Raw genomic sequence first — 16,430 nt, 5'->3', positions numbered from 1 at the left:
AGTTATTGATCTATTTTGATGTTGTAATATAGGAAAGAGAGATGGTGAAGAGCTGAACATTGAGCAGACTCTGGATCTGTGACCTCTTGAGGGTGAAGGAGCTGAAATGAGCTGATTGGCTCAGCAGCCTGTCAATCAGTTTACATAAGAGCTCCACCCCCTACAGGTCATACATATTCTATTAGAGAAGTGTGTGTGTATGTGTGTGTGTGTGTGTGTGTGCACTTAACAAAGACAGGAGGGGGGGGGGCAGGAAAAGAAAAAAAGTTGACAACACGTTGATCATCAGTTATAATCTTTATTGATCCTCTGAGTGGACGACAACGTTCAACACATACTACACATCTTCATCCTCTTCATCACAGTGAACTGTCGGGTCAGCTCAGGTCAAAGGTCAAACACGTCTTTAAACAGCAGCTCCCGCTCAACACAGGAAGTAGATTCATAAAAAAACAAAACACTAAGGAACATCCAATCAGAACAGTCGATCAACACACCATGAACAAATGAGCTGAACCAGAAAGAAAAGTCCATCACTCATGTGCTCACCTCGTCTGGAGGAAAGAGCTTCAACTTTATTTCAGAAAGAAAAGTTTATAAAGGGTTTTGTGAATTATAACCCAAAGTTCAAAAGAATAGTGACGTTCAAAATAAAACTTAGAGCCTCTCAAACCGACAGGGAAACAGACCAGAGCGTTAGAGTTGAACAGTTTACTGGAAAAGATTCTGCAGGTCAAATAAACAACGTTTCCTCAGACATGTGAAACAAATACTGTCATTTCACTCCTGCACTCACTAGTAATAATAAAAAATAATAACAGTATTAACATCAAACAGGGTCGTGTCGAAAAAGAAAAACAAACACAGCGAAAGCCGCTCATCTTTTAGCCGTCGCTACTTCTCTAAATGAAATCCATCGTAACATTCCGAGTCCCTGCCGATGTGTTTTCTATCTGTTGCTCTAGCATCATTAGAATATGTTTGCTGCTCTATTTTATCTGGGGGATGAAACTGTCTCTGAGCTGGTGCTGCCGGCCCGGATGCTGCGGTACCGTCAGCCAGACGGCAGCAGGAGAACAGTTCATGTCTGGGGTGATGGAGGTCTTTAATAATCTGGATGCTCTTCTTCCTGCACCTCCGGGTGTAGAGGTCCTCTATGGATGGAGCTCCGTCCTGGTGATGTGACCCTAACCCTCTGTGGAGCCTCACGGTTCAGGTCGGTGATGCAGCCAGTCAGGATGCTCTCTGTGGTGCACCTGAATCCTGGAGTCCATGTGGAGCCTCCACAGCCTGCGGAGGAAGAGGAGCCTCTACCTGGCCGTCCTCCTGATGGAGTCTGTGTGGTGGGTCCAGGTCATCACTGGTGACAAAGTTGTTCTCTATCATATATGATGATAGGCCTCGCTTTGTCGGAGTGCACAATGCAAAATAAAGAAGAATAAATAACAAGATAGAAAAAAGAGCAGAGCTGTGTGAGAGCTCGAGACACGGCAGCCTTCCTTCTTTGGAACTTTAAGATCATAAACAAACATCTACACAGAATGTGGTTCTACACACATGGAGACACACTGAGGGACAAAGGTGGACAATAATAAAGACAAACTTAAACACACTGTATGTGACTCTTTATAGAGGGTTTATATATTCTGCTTGTGTTGTGTCATTTCAATAAAACATGTGAATAAAGACAATCAGGGCAGGAAGGTTGCTGGTTTGAATCCGGTTCAGATGGGGTCTTCCTGTGTGGAGTCTGCATGTTCTCCCCGTGTTTTCTCCAGGTGCTCCGGCTTCATCTCACAAACACATGCAGGTTAGGGGTTGTGTAGATTGGAGACTACACACAAGCTGCTGCTGCTTCAGCCTCTGGATCCTCAGGACACAGCTCAGCCTCCGTCCACACACACTGTCCTCTTCACACTCAGCTCCACCTGTTGAGAGAAGAAGACATCAGTGTCACAGAGACTCACTTCATCAGCTGTGAGTCAGTGATGCAGCTCATCCAGTAGAAAGAGCAGCAGGGACTTCAGTCCTGTTCAGAGGTGGAGCAGCTTCCTCTCTGCTTCATGTTCACGTGTTGGAATGAACACGCTAAGAGCTCAGTGTGTGTCCTCTGCATGTCAAAGTGCAGAGTGGACACCTGAGAGGTGGATTTACTGCTGTTACAGGTGAAGCCATGTTTCACTGTGTGTTGATGAACATCTGCTTCTGACAAACTGGGACCAGAGGAGACAGATGGACCTCAGCAGAGGTTCTGCTCTGTATAAAGAGCTCCTGGTTACCATGTGATGAGGAGAGGCTTCAGTCCCACTGATCTCAGAGCTGTGACAAAGATCCACCTGATCAGTTCTTCACTGATGAAGTGAGAGGACAAACTGTCTCAGATCAGATGAAGACGACACCGTCTCGAGGCCACGAGATCTGAATCTGTTGTTTACTAACAAGACGAGTGGAAGACAAGAAGACACACACTGACTCACTGACTCTGAGAACACACACTGTCTCTGAGGACACACACTGTCTCACTGTCTCCAGGGACACACACTGTCTCACTGACTCTGAGGACACACACTGTCTCACTGTCTCTGAGGACACACACTGTCTCACTGACTCTGAGGACACACTGTCTCACTGTCTCTGAGGACACACACTGTCTCACTGACTCTGAGGACACACTGTCTCACTGTCTCTGAGGACACACACATGGACCTGTCTCCAGGAAGCTGAGGTCATCTGGTGTTTTGGGGACAGGATGAGTCTGGAGACATTGAGATGTTCTGGGTGAGTTAGAGATCAACTGAACCAACCAGACGTTGATTTAAACTTCCCTTATCCGTCCCTTTAAGGAGAGTGTGCACCACACAACAGTGTAGAGTCACTGTGGTCAGTGGGCGGAGCTTCTATACTGGTTGATCTCCAACTTAACCTGGAGCAGGTTAGCTGTTCATCAGAAGTTACCATGGTGATTGACCTGGTTAAGAAGTGGACGAGCTTCGTAGAACTGAAAAAACTAAACCTGAAGTTAACCTGATAACCACAAATCCTGCTTGGTAGCACAGACCCTGGATCTGTGATACTGACTGTGTTTAGTAACATACTGATGAAAGCAGCGTGGACTGACTCCAACCATCTACTGACCTCAGAGTCTCCAGTCGACAGGTTGAACTCTGCTTTAGATCAAGCAGCTCCTTCACTCCTGAGTCCTGCAGGTAGTTGTTACTCAGATCCAGTTCTCTCAGATGAGAGGGGTTTGACCTCAGAGCTGAAGCCAGAGAAGAACAGCTGATCTCTGACAGACTGCATCTCCACAACCTGAATAAAGAATACAACTTAACTGTAAATTAAACTGAGTTCATGTGTGAAAATAACAGACACATATTCATGTGAGCACAGACTCATAACATGGAGATAAATATGAAATCAGACATGTTGGACTAAAAACTGATCCTGATTCAGTACAAATAGATTATTTGGACCCGGTCTCTGTCCTGCAGATCAGTTTAGGAAATCCAGAACTAAACTCAGTGTTTAAACAAGTAGCTGAATATTTAAAATGTCACAGATTAAGTAATGAATGGATTCAAGTTATGTATGAAGAGGAATTATGTTAAATTAGAATTAAATTAGATGAATTGTGTATAAATGCTGTTTATAGATATGAGATCTACAAAAGTCAGTCAGTGAACTGACCTCAGAGTCTCCAGTCGACAGGTTGGACTCTGTAGAAAACCACACAGCTCCTTCACTCCTGAGTCCTGCAGGTCGTTGTAGCTCAGATTCAGTTCTCTCAGATGAGAGGGGTTTGACCTCAGAGCTGAACCCAGAGAAGAACAGCTGATCTCTGACAGAAAGCAGTCCCTCAACCTGGATAAAGAAATATGAATATTAGAATGTGTCCTCCTGTTGTTGTGGATCGTCATCATGTCAACACAGACTCTCAACATGCTGCTGACCTCAGTCCAGTCTGTGACCTGAAGATAAATATCAGATCAGACATGTTGGACCATTGTTTCATTCATCAGCTTCTTCTCTGTGTGTTGGTCACTGAGCAGGTTTGTGTAATTAAACACTGTTTAAAGTAGGGATGGCTCCTGATGTCACTTCCTGTTTGTTTCTATACTTATCAACTGTCCAACGTGTTTCAATAAGAATGAGTCTTATTTTGAAAACCTGAGGAGGACGAGTGCTCGGCCTCAGTCCACATGTTATTTACTGACACTTTCTTAGTGATCAGGAGCAGGTGAGTGCAGGTGAATGGAGTTGATGAGGTAGACGTGACTGACAGGCTGGGTGAGTGACAGATGACTGAGGGACAGTGAGCAGAGCAGAACTGAGACAATTTAAATAAATAATGACCCAATAAGAAAGAAAGTCTGAAAAGTGAAGAGGGATTTAAGAACCTCAGACTCTCCAGTCGACAGGTTGGACTCTCCAGTCCAGAACACAGCAGCTTCACTCCTGAGTCCTGCAGGTTGTTTTCACTCAGATCCAGTTCTCTCAGATGAGAGGGGTTTGACCTCAGAGCTGAAGCCAGAGAAGAACAGCTGATCTCTGACAGACTGCAGTGATACAACCTGGATGAAGAAATATGAATATTAGAATGTGTCCTCCTGTTGTTGTGGATCATCATCATGTCAACACAGACTCTCAACATGCTGCTGACCTCAGTCCAGTCTGTGACCTGAAGATAAATATCAGATCAGACATGTTGGACCATTGTTTCATTCATCAGCTTCTTCTCTGTGTGTTGGTCACTGAGCAGGTTTGTGTAATTAAACACTGTTTAAAGTAGGGATGGGCATAATTAATCGACGATCGATTAATTGATCATTAAAAATTCCGTCGCTGAAATTATTTTTTCATCGATAAATTCGCTAATTACACATTTGACCACGGGGGGCAGTGTTTGAAAAGAACGCCACAGTCCTACTCAGTTACCTGCGACTGGCTGCGAGTTACCGTGTATTTCCATTTCCAAAGTAAACATGAAGAGGTCATGGCGAAGTGTAGCGTGGAACCATTTTGAGTTAAAAATGACTTGGTTCACTGCCAACACTGCGAAGCTATCCCGAGACTGGGGGAGACGAGGAGCCTAGTGGTCTGACACGGACGAGGGGAGCCAGGCTAGCCAAGTTAGCACGGAGCTACCTGTGTCTCACGGGACGTCAGTCCCCTCAGAGCGAGTTTGTTCGGCGGCTGGACTGACGGTCACCAGGCTGCGTTCGTGTCTGACCTCGGGGAATGTTAACACGCTCATCTCTCTCAACACAAATCCGTAGGCTGGTGCTGAAGTTGTTTGTGAGTTACTGGTTATTTTTATGAAGGTTTCTCGACTCTGTGCCTTGTTTGATAGTTTTGAGTTACATCTGGAAAAACCTGTCAGACCTAAGTATTATATATTTGTAGTTGTTGTTTAACATTATGTTTTTTTATATTATTATTATTTTATTTTGGAGGAAAAAAAAACGAGGGTCAGTTGTGTTTGGTAGCTCCGGCTTCTAGATGTCGGCTCCGCTGCTTAAGATTACGGCAGCGCATATTTTGTTCATCTGGTAATAAAGATCTCAATGAGGAAACACGCTTTGATATTCCACTGCATTTTAATATAGCTTGTAAATAGTGAATTTTTGAACTTGAAAATATTAATGATTAATCGAAAATTCGTCATTCACTCTCCCGACGATCGATGAAGACTATTTAATCGAACGCCCATCCCTAGTTTAAAGTAGAGACGGCTCCTGACAGTCACTTCCTGTTTGTTTCTATACTTATCAACTGTCCAACGTGTTTCAATAAGAATGTGTCTTATTTTGAAAACCTGAGGAGGACGAGTGCTCGGCCTCAGTCCACATGTTATTTACTGACACTTTCTTAGTGATCAGGAGCAGGTGAGTGCAGGTGAATGGAGTTGATGAGGTGGACGTGACTGACAGGCTGGGTGAGTGACAGATGACTGAGGGACAGTGAGCAGAGCAGAACTGAGACAATTTAAATAAATAATGACCCAATAAGAAAGAAAGTCTGAAAAGTGAAGAAGGATTTAAGGACCTCAGAGTCTCCAGTCGACAGTTTGGACTCTCCAGTCCAGAACACAGCACCTTCACTCCTGAATCCTTCAGGTTGTTGTCACTCAGATCCAGTTCTCTCAGATGTGAGGGGTCTGACTTCAGAGCTGAGGCCACGACTTCCCAGTGAGTCTCTGAGAGTCCACAACGACGGAGTCTGTAATTAAAGAAAATATAAAATCTGTGAGAATTAAATCAGAAAACACAACATTCATACAAAACGTGATCATGTGACCCTCACCCTGGTAAATCCCCTCTTTGTTAAAAACTCCTCAAGAGAATCCTTTCAGATTTGGTTCAAGCGTTCATTCAGACTAACAGAGGAACTCATTAGACTCAGGTGGTCAGAGGTCAAAGGTCAAGGTCACAGAACATGTTCATGGCCTCTTGAACATGATGTCTCAAGTCTGTCTTCAGGGGATTTCTTCACATTTTGACTCAAAGAGAAACTGATTAGATTTCAGTGGTCAAGGGTCAAAGGTCACAGTGACCTCATGTTGTTGTGTAGTCAACATGTCAGGAACCTGGAGGGACGGACACTGCACTGGTTGGTGGTGGAGGACAGACGCAGAGTGGGAACTCTGGTTTGACCAGGAAGAAGAATAAACTATATTTCCTGCTTCTTCAGTTTCAAGGAACCGTCAGTGATTCAGTGATTGTCTCCTCACTCTGTGCTGTGTGATCATATATATACTGTAAAGATATATATATATCTATACAGTATATACAGTACCCTCACTTGCACCCCACATGGTCGTATGTCTGAACCCTCAAACTCCAGCACAGTGATCACATTGGATTTCACTCTCCACATCTGATCTAGTCGTTCTCATATTTACATGAGAACAATGAGAATGTATATGTACATAATAATAATAACTTTAACACACACACACACACACACACACACACACACACACACACACACACACACACACACACACACACACACACACTGATTGAACATGTTATTGATCATGTCTGGACTCACTGAGCCTTCCTGCAGTTCCTCACAGCTGGGATCAGTCTCCATCGACCCTGGACTGATGTGTTGAACGTCTTCAGGTCCAACTCATCCAGAACCTCCTCTGACATCTGCAGCATGTAGGCCAGAGCTGAGCAGTGGATCTCAGAGAGTTTCTCCTCTGATCTGTTCCCTGACTTCAGGAACTGTTGCATCTGCTGATGAACTGAGTGGTCGTTCATCTCAGTCAGACAGAGGAAGATGTTGATGCTTCTGTCAGGAGAAATGAAATCACTCTTCATCTCCTTCAGGTTGTTGATGACTCTCTGGATGATCTCTGGATTGTTCTCTGTCCGACCCAGCAGGCCTCCTAAGACTCTCTGGTTGGACTCCAGACTGAGGCCGTGAAGGAAGCGAACAAACAGGTCCAGATGACCATTTGTACTGGTGAGGGATTTCTTCATGGTTCTCTTCAGGAGGTCATCCAGGTAGAAGGTTCTGTCTGTGTCCCCATATGTTCCCAAGAAGTTGTTGAGTTCTTCTGTGTTCCTCTCGGTGTAACAGTGGAACATGTAGACTGCAGCCAGAAACTCCTGAACGCTCAGATGAACAAAGCAGTAGACTGATTTCTGGAAGATCACACACTCTCTTCTGAAGATCTCAGTACAAACTCCTGAGTACACCGAGGCCTCTGTGACATTAAGACCACACCGCTCCAGGTCTTCTTGGTAGAACATGATGTTTCCTTCCTCCAGATGTTTAAGTGCCAGCCTCCCCAGCTTCAGGAGAACGTCCCTGTCAGCCTCCGTCAGCTGCTGTGGACTCGTCTCATGTCCCTCACCGTACTTGTTGTTCTTCCTCTTTGTCTGAACCAGCAGGAAGTGTGAGTACAGGTCAGTCAGGGTCTTGGGCAGCTCTCCTCTCTGGTCTGTGGTCAACATGTGCTCCAGAACTGTAGCACTGATCCAGCAGAAGACTGGGATTTGACACATGATGTGGAGGCTCCTGGACGTCTTGATGTGTGAGATGATTCTGCTGCACAGCTCTTCATCACTGAACCTCCTCCTGAAGTACTCCTCCTTCTGGGCCTCAGTGAAGCCTCGTACTTCTGTGACCCTGTCAACACATGCAGGAGGGATCTGATTGGCCGCCGCAGGTCTGGAGGTTATCCAGACGAGAGCCGAGGGAAGCAGATTCCCCCGGATGAGGTTTGTCAGCAGCACGTTGACTGATGACCTCTGTGTGACCTCAGACACAAGCTCCCTGTGGTTGAAGTCCAGAGAAGGTCTGCTTTCATCCAGGCCGTCAAAGATGAACAAAGGTTTACAGACAGCGAGCGTCTCTGCCGTGAGCTTCTGTAACGCTGGATGGAAAACATGGAGCAGCGTGAGAAGACTGTGCTGCTGGTCCTTCACCAGGTTCAGCTCCCTGAACGAAAGCACAGCCAGCAGACCCACATCCTGGTTCTCTAAACCCTCTGCCCAGTCCAGAGTGAACTTCTGCACCGAGAAGGTTTTTCCAACGCCAGCGACTCCGTTGGTCAGGACGACTCTGATGCTGCTCTGCTGGTCAGTGGAGGCTTTAAAGATGTCGTGGACCTTGATGGGAGTGTCCTGGAGGATCTTCTTCTTGGAAGCCGTCTCAAGCTGCCTCACCTCATGTTGAGTATTAACCTCTTCACTCTGTCCCTCTGTGATGTGGAGCTCAGTGTAGATCCTGTTGAGGAGGGTTCTACTTCCTGTTTCATCACTTCCTTCAGTCACATGTTCACATCTCCTCCTCACACTGAGCTTATGTTCATCTGAAACCTCCTGCAGACCACGATCTGCTGAAAGACAAGAAACAATGTGAGAGACAGAGAATCTGAGAATCTGCTGATTGTTTTCATCAGATACAGAAAAACTACAGAAGATAAAAGCTTTTTAACTTTGTGCTTTTCTAACGATGTTAAATGTTGATGCTGTATGAAGGAACAAAATAAAACCACATGTGCTGTTGTCAGAAGTGAAGACATCAGCAGACACATGTACAGTGCTGCTCTGACCGGCTGTCTGACCTCCAGCTCCTATTCTAGGTCTTTGTCCACACTGGGGACAGGAGGAGTCTCCTGAAGAACCAGACTGGTCCCAGTATGATGTGATGCACTGTCTGCAGAACCAGTGTCCACAGCTGGTGGAGACTGGATCCTTCAGGACGTCCTGACACGAAGCACAGCAGGACGACTGCTCTTCCTCAGAAACATGACTCCTCTTCCTCTCCCTGTGAAGACATGTCCTGATAACTCACATGTCACAGTCACAGGTTGTCATCACTTCTGTCAAGGAGGTTTTGTCTTCACCCAGTATGTTTGTGTGTTGGTTGGTTCGTTAGTGGGATTATAAAAAATGACAGATTACCAGTAAACTTGGTGGAAGGTTGTGGTCTGTGAACCAGATCGGGGGGGGGGGGGGGGGACTGATGTTTACCAGTGTGTGGAATTTGGTGCAGATCCAAATCCAAATGAGTCTCTAGTGGATTTCAAAGTGGTTTCATAAGGAGTGTGTTGGTTCTTGGTGGAGGTCTGAGCTCTTTGAGTGATTCTGAGAGATTAGTCACCAACTTCAATGAAGCTGTGTCCTAATGCAGGGGCCACACTAGAGGAAACTAGATCCTCTTCAGAGCAGGTCCCAGTAGAAACAGTCTCTTACTCTGTGTGTGAGGGTCCAGGTTCATTACTGAAGAATGGAGGAAGTTGTTTGGACCAGTCACTCTTCAGAGACAGACAGCTGGACCCTGGAGACTCTGCTCTCAGTCTGTGGTCCTGACCTCTGCAAACACAAACATGTTTTTATTCAGAACACATCATTCACTGGTTCATTCTGTGAGGATTCAGTTTGGAGGTTCACATGTTTGTAGCAGGTCTCTTACTGTGTGTGTGAGGGTCCAGGTTCATTACTGAAGCATGGAGGATTTCCCATGGACCAGTCACTCTTCAGAGACAGACAGCTGGACCCTGGAGACTCTGCTCTCAGTCTGTGGTCCTGACCTCTGCAAACACAAACATGTCTTTATTCATAACACATTATTTACTTGTTCATCTCTGAGGATTCAGTTTGGAAGTTCACATGTTTGTTCACATGTTTGTAGCAGGTCTCTTACTCTGTGTGTGAGGGTCCAGGTTCATTACTGAAGAGTGGAGGATGTCCCATGGACCAGTCACTCTTCAGAGACAGACAGCTGGACCCTGGAGACTCTGCTCTCAGTCTGTGGTCCTGACCTCTGCAAACACAAACATGTTTTTATTCAGAACACATCATTCACTGGTTCATTCTGTGAGGATTCAGTTTGGAGCTTCACATGTTTGTAGCAGGTCTCTTACTTTGTGGTTGAGGGTCCAACTTGCTCTGAAGTGTCCTCGTCCATGTTGCACCGGCTGCGGCTCAGTTGTGGTTCAGGCCACGCTGCTCTTCTAGATATTCAAGGTCTGGTCTATTTCCTTCTGGTTCTTTGCTCAGTTTACAGCAGAACACAGTGAAATGATCTTTCACATCAGTTTCAATGTTTATCTGTTGAAAACATCACAATCACAAATATTTACAACACTTCCTGTAGCCTACCCATTTAAAAATAAAAGCACTCCAGCGTTTCTGTCGACTGAATCCATTCATTTACTTTTAAATGTTTTATTGTGAAATAGATGCAGGGCTTCATAGTTTGTAGTACTGGTATTTATTTGAGTACACAGGAATACTTATATACAAGGAAATACAGTGATCACATCAGAAACCTCAGGAAGGACAAGAGTCTCTCTCTCTCTCTCTCTCTCTCTCTCTCTCTCTCTCTCTCTCTCTCTCTCTCTTTCTCGACATGTGACCTCGATTATTTTTTGATATTTCAGTCAATCACTTGATTTATTCAGCCAGTTTCAACCATTTCATTGACAACATTATCAAATTAATAATATGAATATATTTTTAGGGTACCAGCCAATAAGGATATGGCGTTTTAATATTGCACAAGTACAATAATAAAGTTCCCATTCATGTAAAATTATTTTATGTAATTTGTTAATCCACCAATAAACCTGCAGAGCCACAAACAAACATTGAATAAAAAAGTATTTTTGCAACTTGAGCATTTCCTGATCTCCACTCAAACCAATCAACTACATTAAAGTTAATGAATACAAGCTGTAAAAGTTCATGTGACCTTCAACCCCCGGCCACTAAGAGAAGAAACTCAACATCTAGAATCATGTTCACGTCATAAAGGCTGGAAATGAATTACAGAACTTTATAGACAGTAACACTGAGAGCACATCAGTCAGCAGCTTGAAGCAGCGTGTGTGTGTGTGTGTGTGTGTTCCTGGGAGTCCAGAGCTTTACTGGGATCCACAGTGAAGACTCTCGACTGGTTGGTGACCACTGCTTTAACGTATGATTGTGAAAACACGTTGTGTTATTAAACACTTGATGAACAGATGAAGATAAAAAGTGAAGCTGTGAGTTAACTCTGTTAATTAGTCCTTTGAAGGCTCTTTGATCCAGACCTGCTGTTCACATCTGTCTCTGGATCCAGTGAAAAACACTGACAGTGAAATAATATGAATGAATAATATAAATGTTGCTGAACACTCACCAGCCTCAGACTTCACGTCTCCTCCGTCTGCTCCTTGAAGTTAGAATGAGTCTGAACACTATCACTTTCTCTGGAGGCTCCTCCCCCTCTGCAGGTACTGGAAATCACATGACTCTGTGTGTGTGTGTGTGTGTGTGTGCTCTGTGCATTCTACCTTTTTAAAAATGCATATTCAAGATGACAATGCTGATTTTCATAACTCTGAATAACATCTTTTGTTTTGTTTATTTAATTGTTTTTTTGTGTCAGAATTAATTTGCGAGGGAGAGAAAGGAAGAATCAACGCTACGAATGGAAACTGAGTTTTCAGCAGATGAATCCCTCTGAGGTGTTGAAGCAGAACTGATGAGGGGCTGATTGATGCTTTTATTTGGGGGGGGGGGGGTCTTAGTCATTCCAGCTGTGCACGTGAGGCTGCGTGTAGATCCTCTCGTGTCAGGGACAAAAGCAGGTGAAGTCAGGTGAGCTGCAGAGAGAGGAATGTCTCCACACTGGTTTTCTATAGAAAGATCATTTCTTCTGGATCGTGGACGAGATGAATCACGGGAACATTCAGCCTCGCTGCTGGTTCACTGTCACACTGCAGTAAAGTGAGCCGTCATCTAGGAAGCCAGCCGCCACCGGGTGGTTTTTTTTGCACGTCTACTTGTGGCTACACGGTAAAACAGCATGGTTGGCTGAAACGGCCTAAAATTACTACAAACACAACTTTATTTTTTATTTTTTTATTTTTTTAATCATCATGGCGTATCTGCTCTTGTCAATTATCATGTATTGTTAGTGCAAATTAAAGGGCAAGTCTGTAACAAAAAAAAAAATGTGTACATAATGTAACCATATTTGGATGCTGATTAAAAATATTCCTTGAGAGGTTATAAGTGACATCGAGTGGATCCTGTTCATGGTGTCTCTGACTATGCTGATACAAATTTTTGTATATTTTTACTGTAGAATAACTGAGAAAATTAAAGGGAAAATCTGTAAAAAAGGAAGAATGTATTCATAATGTAACCATATTTGGAAGCTGATTAAAAATATTTCTTGAGAGGTTATAAGTGACTTCGAGTGGATTCCTGTTCGTGGTGTCTCTGACTATGCTGATATACATTTTTGTGTATTTTTACTGTATAATAACCGTAAAGCCACAAGTAGACGCCGGCTCACTTTACTGTCACGTTCAGATCGGGTCGGTCTCCTGCTTCTCTTCTTCCTCATCTCTCCTTCATCTGGGGACGTTTTTATTTCCATCTTCAGCTTCTTCACTCAACTTTGCTTTTAGCTTGACTTTAAAACACTAATGACATATTCAAAGAGACCGAGCAGGAGAAGTGACCACGAAGAAGAGCTTGTTCAGGGCCGACTCTCCGTTCTCAGCCATGTGGCGCCCCCTGCTGGTCGTTGCCTTACACACATCTGTTGTCTCTCTCCGCGGTACCAGTGCTTTTATTCAGATTTAATTTTCTAAGGGGGAAGATGATGACGTCAGAGTAAATAAGAAACGAGTCTATTTGAAAACGCAATAAATATTGTGTATTTACATAATGGAATATGTGAATCATAGTTATTGATCTATTTTGATGTTGTAATATAGGAAAGAGAGATGGTGAAGAGCTGAACATTGAGCAGACTCTGGATCTGTGACCTCATGAGGGTGAAGGAGCTGAAATGAGCTGATTGGCTCAGCAGCCTGTCAATCAGTTTACATAAGAGCTCCACCCCCTACAGGTCATACATATTCTATTAGAGAAGTGTGTGTGTATGTGTGTGTGTGTGTGTGTGTGCACTTAACAAAGACAGGAGGGGGGGTGGCATGAAAAGAAGAAAGATGACAACACGTTGATCATCAGTTATAATCTTTATTGATCCTCTGAGTGGACGACAACGTTCAACACATACTACACATCTTCATCCTCTTCATCACAGTGAACTGTCGGGTCAGCTCAGGTCAAAGGTCAAACAGGTCTTTAAACAGCAGCTCCCGCTCAACACAGGAAGTAGATTCATAAAAAAACAAAACACTAAGGAACATCCAATCAGAACAGTCGATCAACACACCATTAACAAATGAGCTGAACCAGAAAGAAAAGTCCATCACTCATGTGCTCACCTCGTCTGGAGGAAAGAGCTTCAACTTTATTTCAGAAAGAAAAGTTTATAAAGGGTTTTGTGAATTATAACCCAAAGTTCAAAAGAATAGTGACGTTCAAAATAAAACTTAGAGCCTCTCAAACCGACAGGGAAACAGACCAGAGCGTTAGAGTTGAACAGTTTACTGGAAAAGATTCTGCAGGTCAAATAAACAACGTTTCCTCAGACATGTGAAACAAATACAGTCATTTCACTCCTGCACTCACTAGTAATAATAAAAAATAATAACAGTATTAACATCAAACAGGGTCGTGTCAAAAAAGAAAAACAAACACAGTGAAAGCCGCTCATCTTTTAGCCGTCGCTACTTCTCTAAATGAAATCCATCGTAACATTCCGAGTCCCTGCCGATGTGTTTTCTATCTGTTGCTCTAGCATCATTAGAATATGTTTGCTGCTCTATTTTATCTGGGGGATGAAACTGTCTCTGAGCTGGTGCTGCCGGCCCGGATGCTGCGGTACCGTCAGCCAGACGGCAGCAGGAGAACAGTTCATGTCTGGGGTGATGGAGGTCTTTAATGATCTGGATGCTCTTCTTCCTGCACCACCGGGTGTAGAGGTCCTCTATGGATGATGACCTCTACACGTGATGCAGCCAGTCAGGATGCTCTCTGTGGTGCACCTGAATCCTGGAGTCCATGTGGAGCCTCCACAGCCTGCGGAGGAAGAGGAGCCTCTGCCTGGCCGTCCTCCTGATGGAGTCTGTGTGGTGGGTCCAGGTCATCACTGGTGACAAAGTTGTTCTCTATCATATATGATGATAGGCCTCGCTTTGTCGGAGTGCACAATGCAAAATAAAGAAGAATAAATAACAAGATAGAAAAAAGAGCAGAGCTGTGTGAGAGCTCAAGACACGGCAGCCTTCCTTCTTTGGAACTTTAAGATCATAAACAAACATCTACACAGAATGTGGTTCTACACACATGGAGACACACTGAGGGACAAAGGTGGACAATAATAAAGACAAACTTAAACACACTGTATGTGACTCTTTATAGAGGGTTTATATATTCTGCTTGTGTTGTGTCATTTCAATAAAACATGTGAATAAAGACAATCGGGGCAGGAAGGTTGCTGGTTTGAATCCGGTTCAGATGGGGTCTTCCTGTGTGGAGTCTGCATGTTCTCCCCGTGTTTTCTCCAGGTGCTCCGGCTTCATCTCACAAACACATGCAGATTAGGGGTTGTGTAGATTGGAGACTACACACAAGCTGCTGCTGCTTCAGCCTCTGGATCCTCAGGACACAGCTCAGCCTCCGTCCACACACACTGTCCTCTTCACACTGTCCTCTTCACACTATCCTCCACCAGGTCCCCTCCCACCTGTTGAGAGAAGAAGACATCAGTGTCACAGAGACTCACTTCATCAGCTGTGAGTCAGTGATGCAGCTCATCCAGTAGAAAGAGCAGCAGGGACTTCAGTCCTGTTCAGAGGTGGAGCAGCTTCCTCTCTGCTTCATGTTCACGTGTTGGAATGAACACGCTAAGAGCTCAGTGTGTGTCCTCTGCATGTCAAAGTGCAGAGTGGACACCTGAGAGGTGGATTTACTGCTGTTACAGGTGAAGACATGTTTCACTGTGTGTTGATGAACATCTGCTTCTGACAAACTGGGACCAGAGGAGACAGATGGACCTCAGCAGAGGTTCTGCTCTGTATAAAGAGCTCCTGGTTACCATGTGATGAGGAGAGGCTTCAGTCCCACTGATCTCAGAGCTGTGACAAAGATCCACCTGATCAGTTCTTCACTGATGAAGTGAGAGGACAAACTGTCTCAGATCAGATGAAGACGACACCGTCTCTGTCCCTCGTGTGAGGCTGTCAGCTGTGGTCCAGCTTGTGTAAGTTACAGCGCCCCCTGGTGGCATCTGGTCAAAATATATTACGTGACCACGACATAATAACGTGTGAACGAGATAAATAACTCGAGACCACGAGATCTGAATCTGTTGTTTACTAACAAGACGAGTGGAAGACAAGAAGACACACACTGTCTCACTGACTCTGAGGACACTCACTTTCTCTGAGGACACACACTGTCTCACTGTCTCTGAGGACACACACTGTCTCACTGTCTCTGAGGACACACACTGTCTCACTGTCTCTGAGGACACACATTGTCTCTGAGGACACACACTGTCTCACTGTCTCTGAGGACACACACTGTCTCACTGTCTCTGAGGACACACACTGTCTCACTGTCTCTGAGGACACACATTGTCTCTGAGGACACACACTGTCTCAGTGTCTCTGAGGACACACACTGTCTCACTGACTCTGAGGACACACACTGACTCACTGTCTCTGAGGACACACACTATTTCACTGTCTCTGAGGACACACACATGGACCTGTCTCCAGGAAGCTGAGGTCATCTGGTGTTTTGGGGACAGGATGAGTCTGGAGACATTGAGATGTTCTGGGTGAGTTAGAGATCAACTGAACCAACCAGACGTTGATTTAAACTTCCCTTATCCGTCCCTTTAAGGAGAGTGAGCACCACACAACAGTGTAGAGTCACTGTGGTCAGTGGGCGGAGCTTCTATACTGGTTGATCTCCAACTGAACCTGGAGCAGGTTAGCTGTTCATCAGAAGTTACCATGGTGATTGACCTGGTTAAGAAGTGGACGAGCTTCGTAG

General features: G+C 44.7%; 1 protein-coding gene across 4 annotated transcripts in view; it reads right to left on the bottom strand.

Annotated features, from left to right (window-relative positions):
- The window catches only part of LOC128458825 (NACHT, LRR and PYD domains-containing protein 12), a 70,653-nt gene that overhangs the window by 14,205 nt on the left and 40,018 nt on the right, over positions 1 to 16,430 (bottom strand). For 2 of the 4 annotated variants that reach the window (XM_053443829.1, XM_053443832.1), the window contains one exon: positions 13,898 to 15,114. The exons of 1 other annotated variant lie outside the window; for it this stretch is intronic. In XM_053443829.1, the coding sequence (XP_053299804.1) occupies positions 15,084 to 15,114 (31 nt within the window). In that variant the 3' untranslated portion in view covers positions 13,898 to 15,083. Of the gene's footprint in view, positions 1 to 284; positions 1,929 to 13,897; positions 15,115 to 16,430 lie in introns of those variants that run through there. One more of the 4 variants, XM_053443830.1, reaches the window with a different exon arrangement.

Source organism: Pleuronectes platessa, chromosome 16, assembly GCF_947347685.1.
Source record: "Pleuronectes platessa chromosome 16, fPlePla1.1, whole genome shotgun sequence".
NCBI classification, from domain to species: domain Eukaryota; kingdom Metazoa; phylum Chordata; class Actinopteri; order Pleuronectiformes; family Pleuronectidae; genus Pleuronectes; species Pleuronectes platessa.
This window is presented reverse-complemented; position numbering and strand designations above follow the sequence as displayed.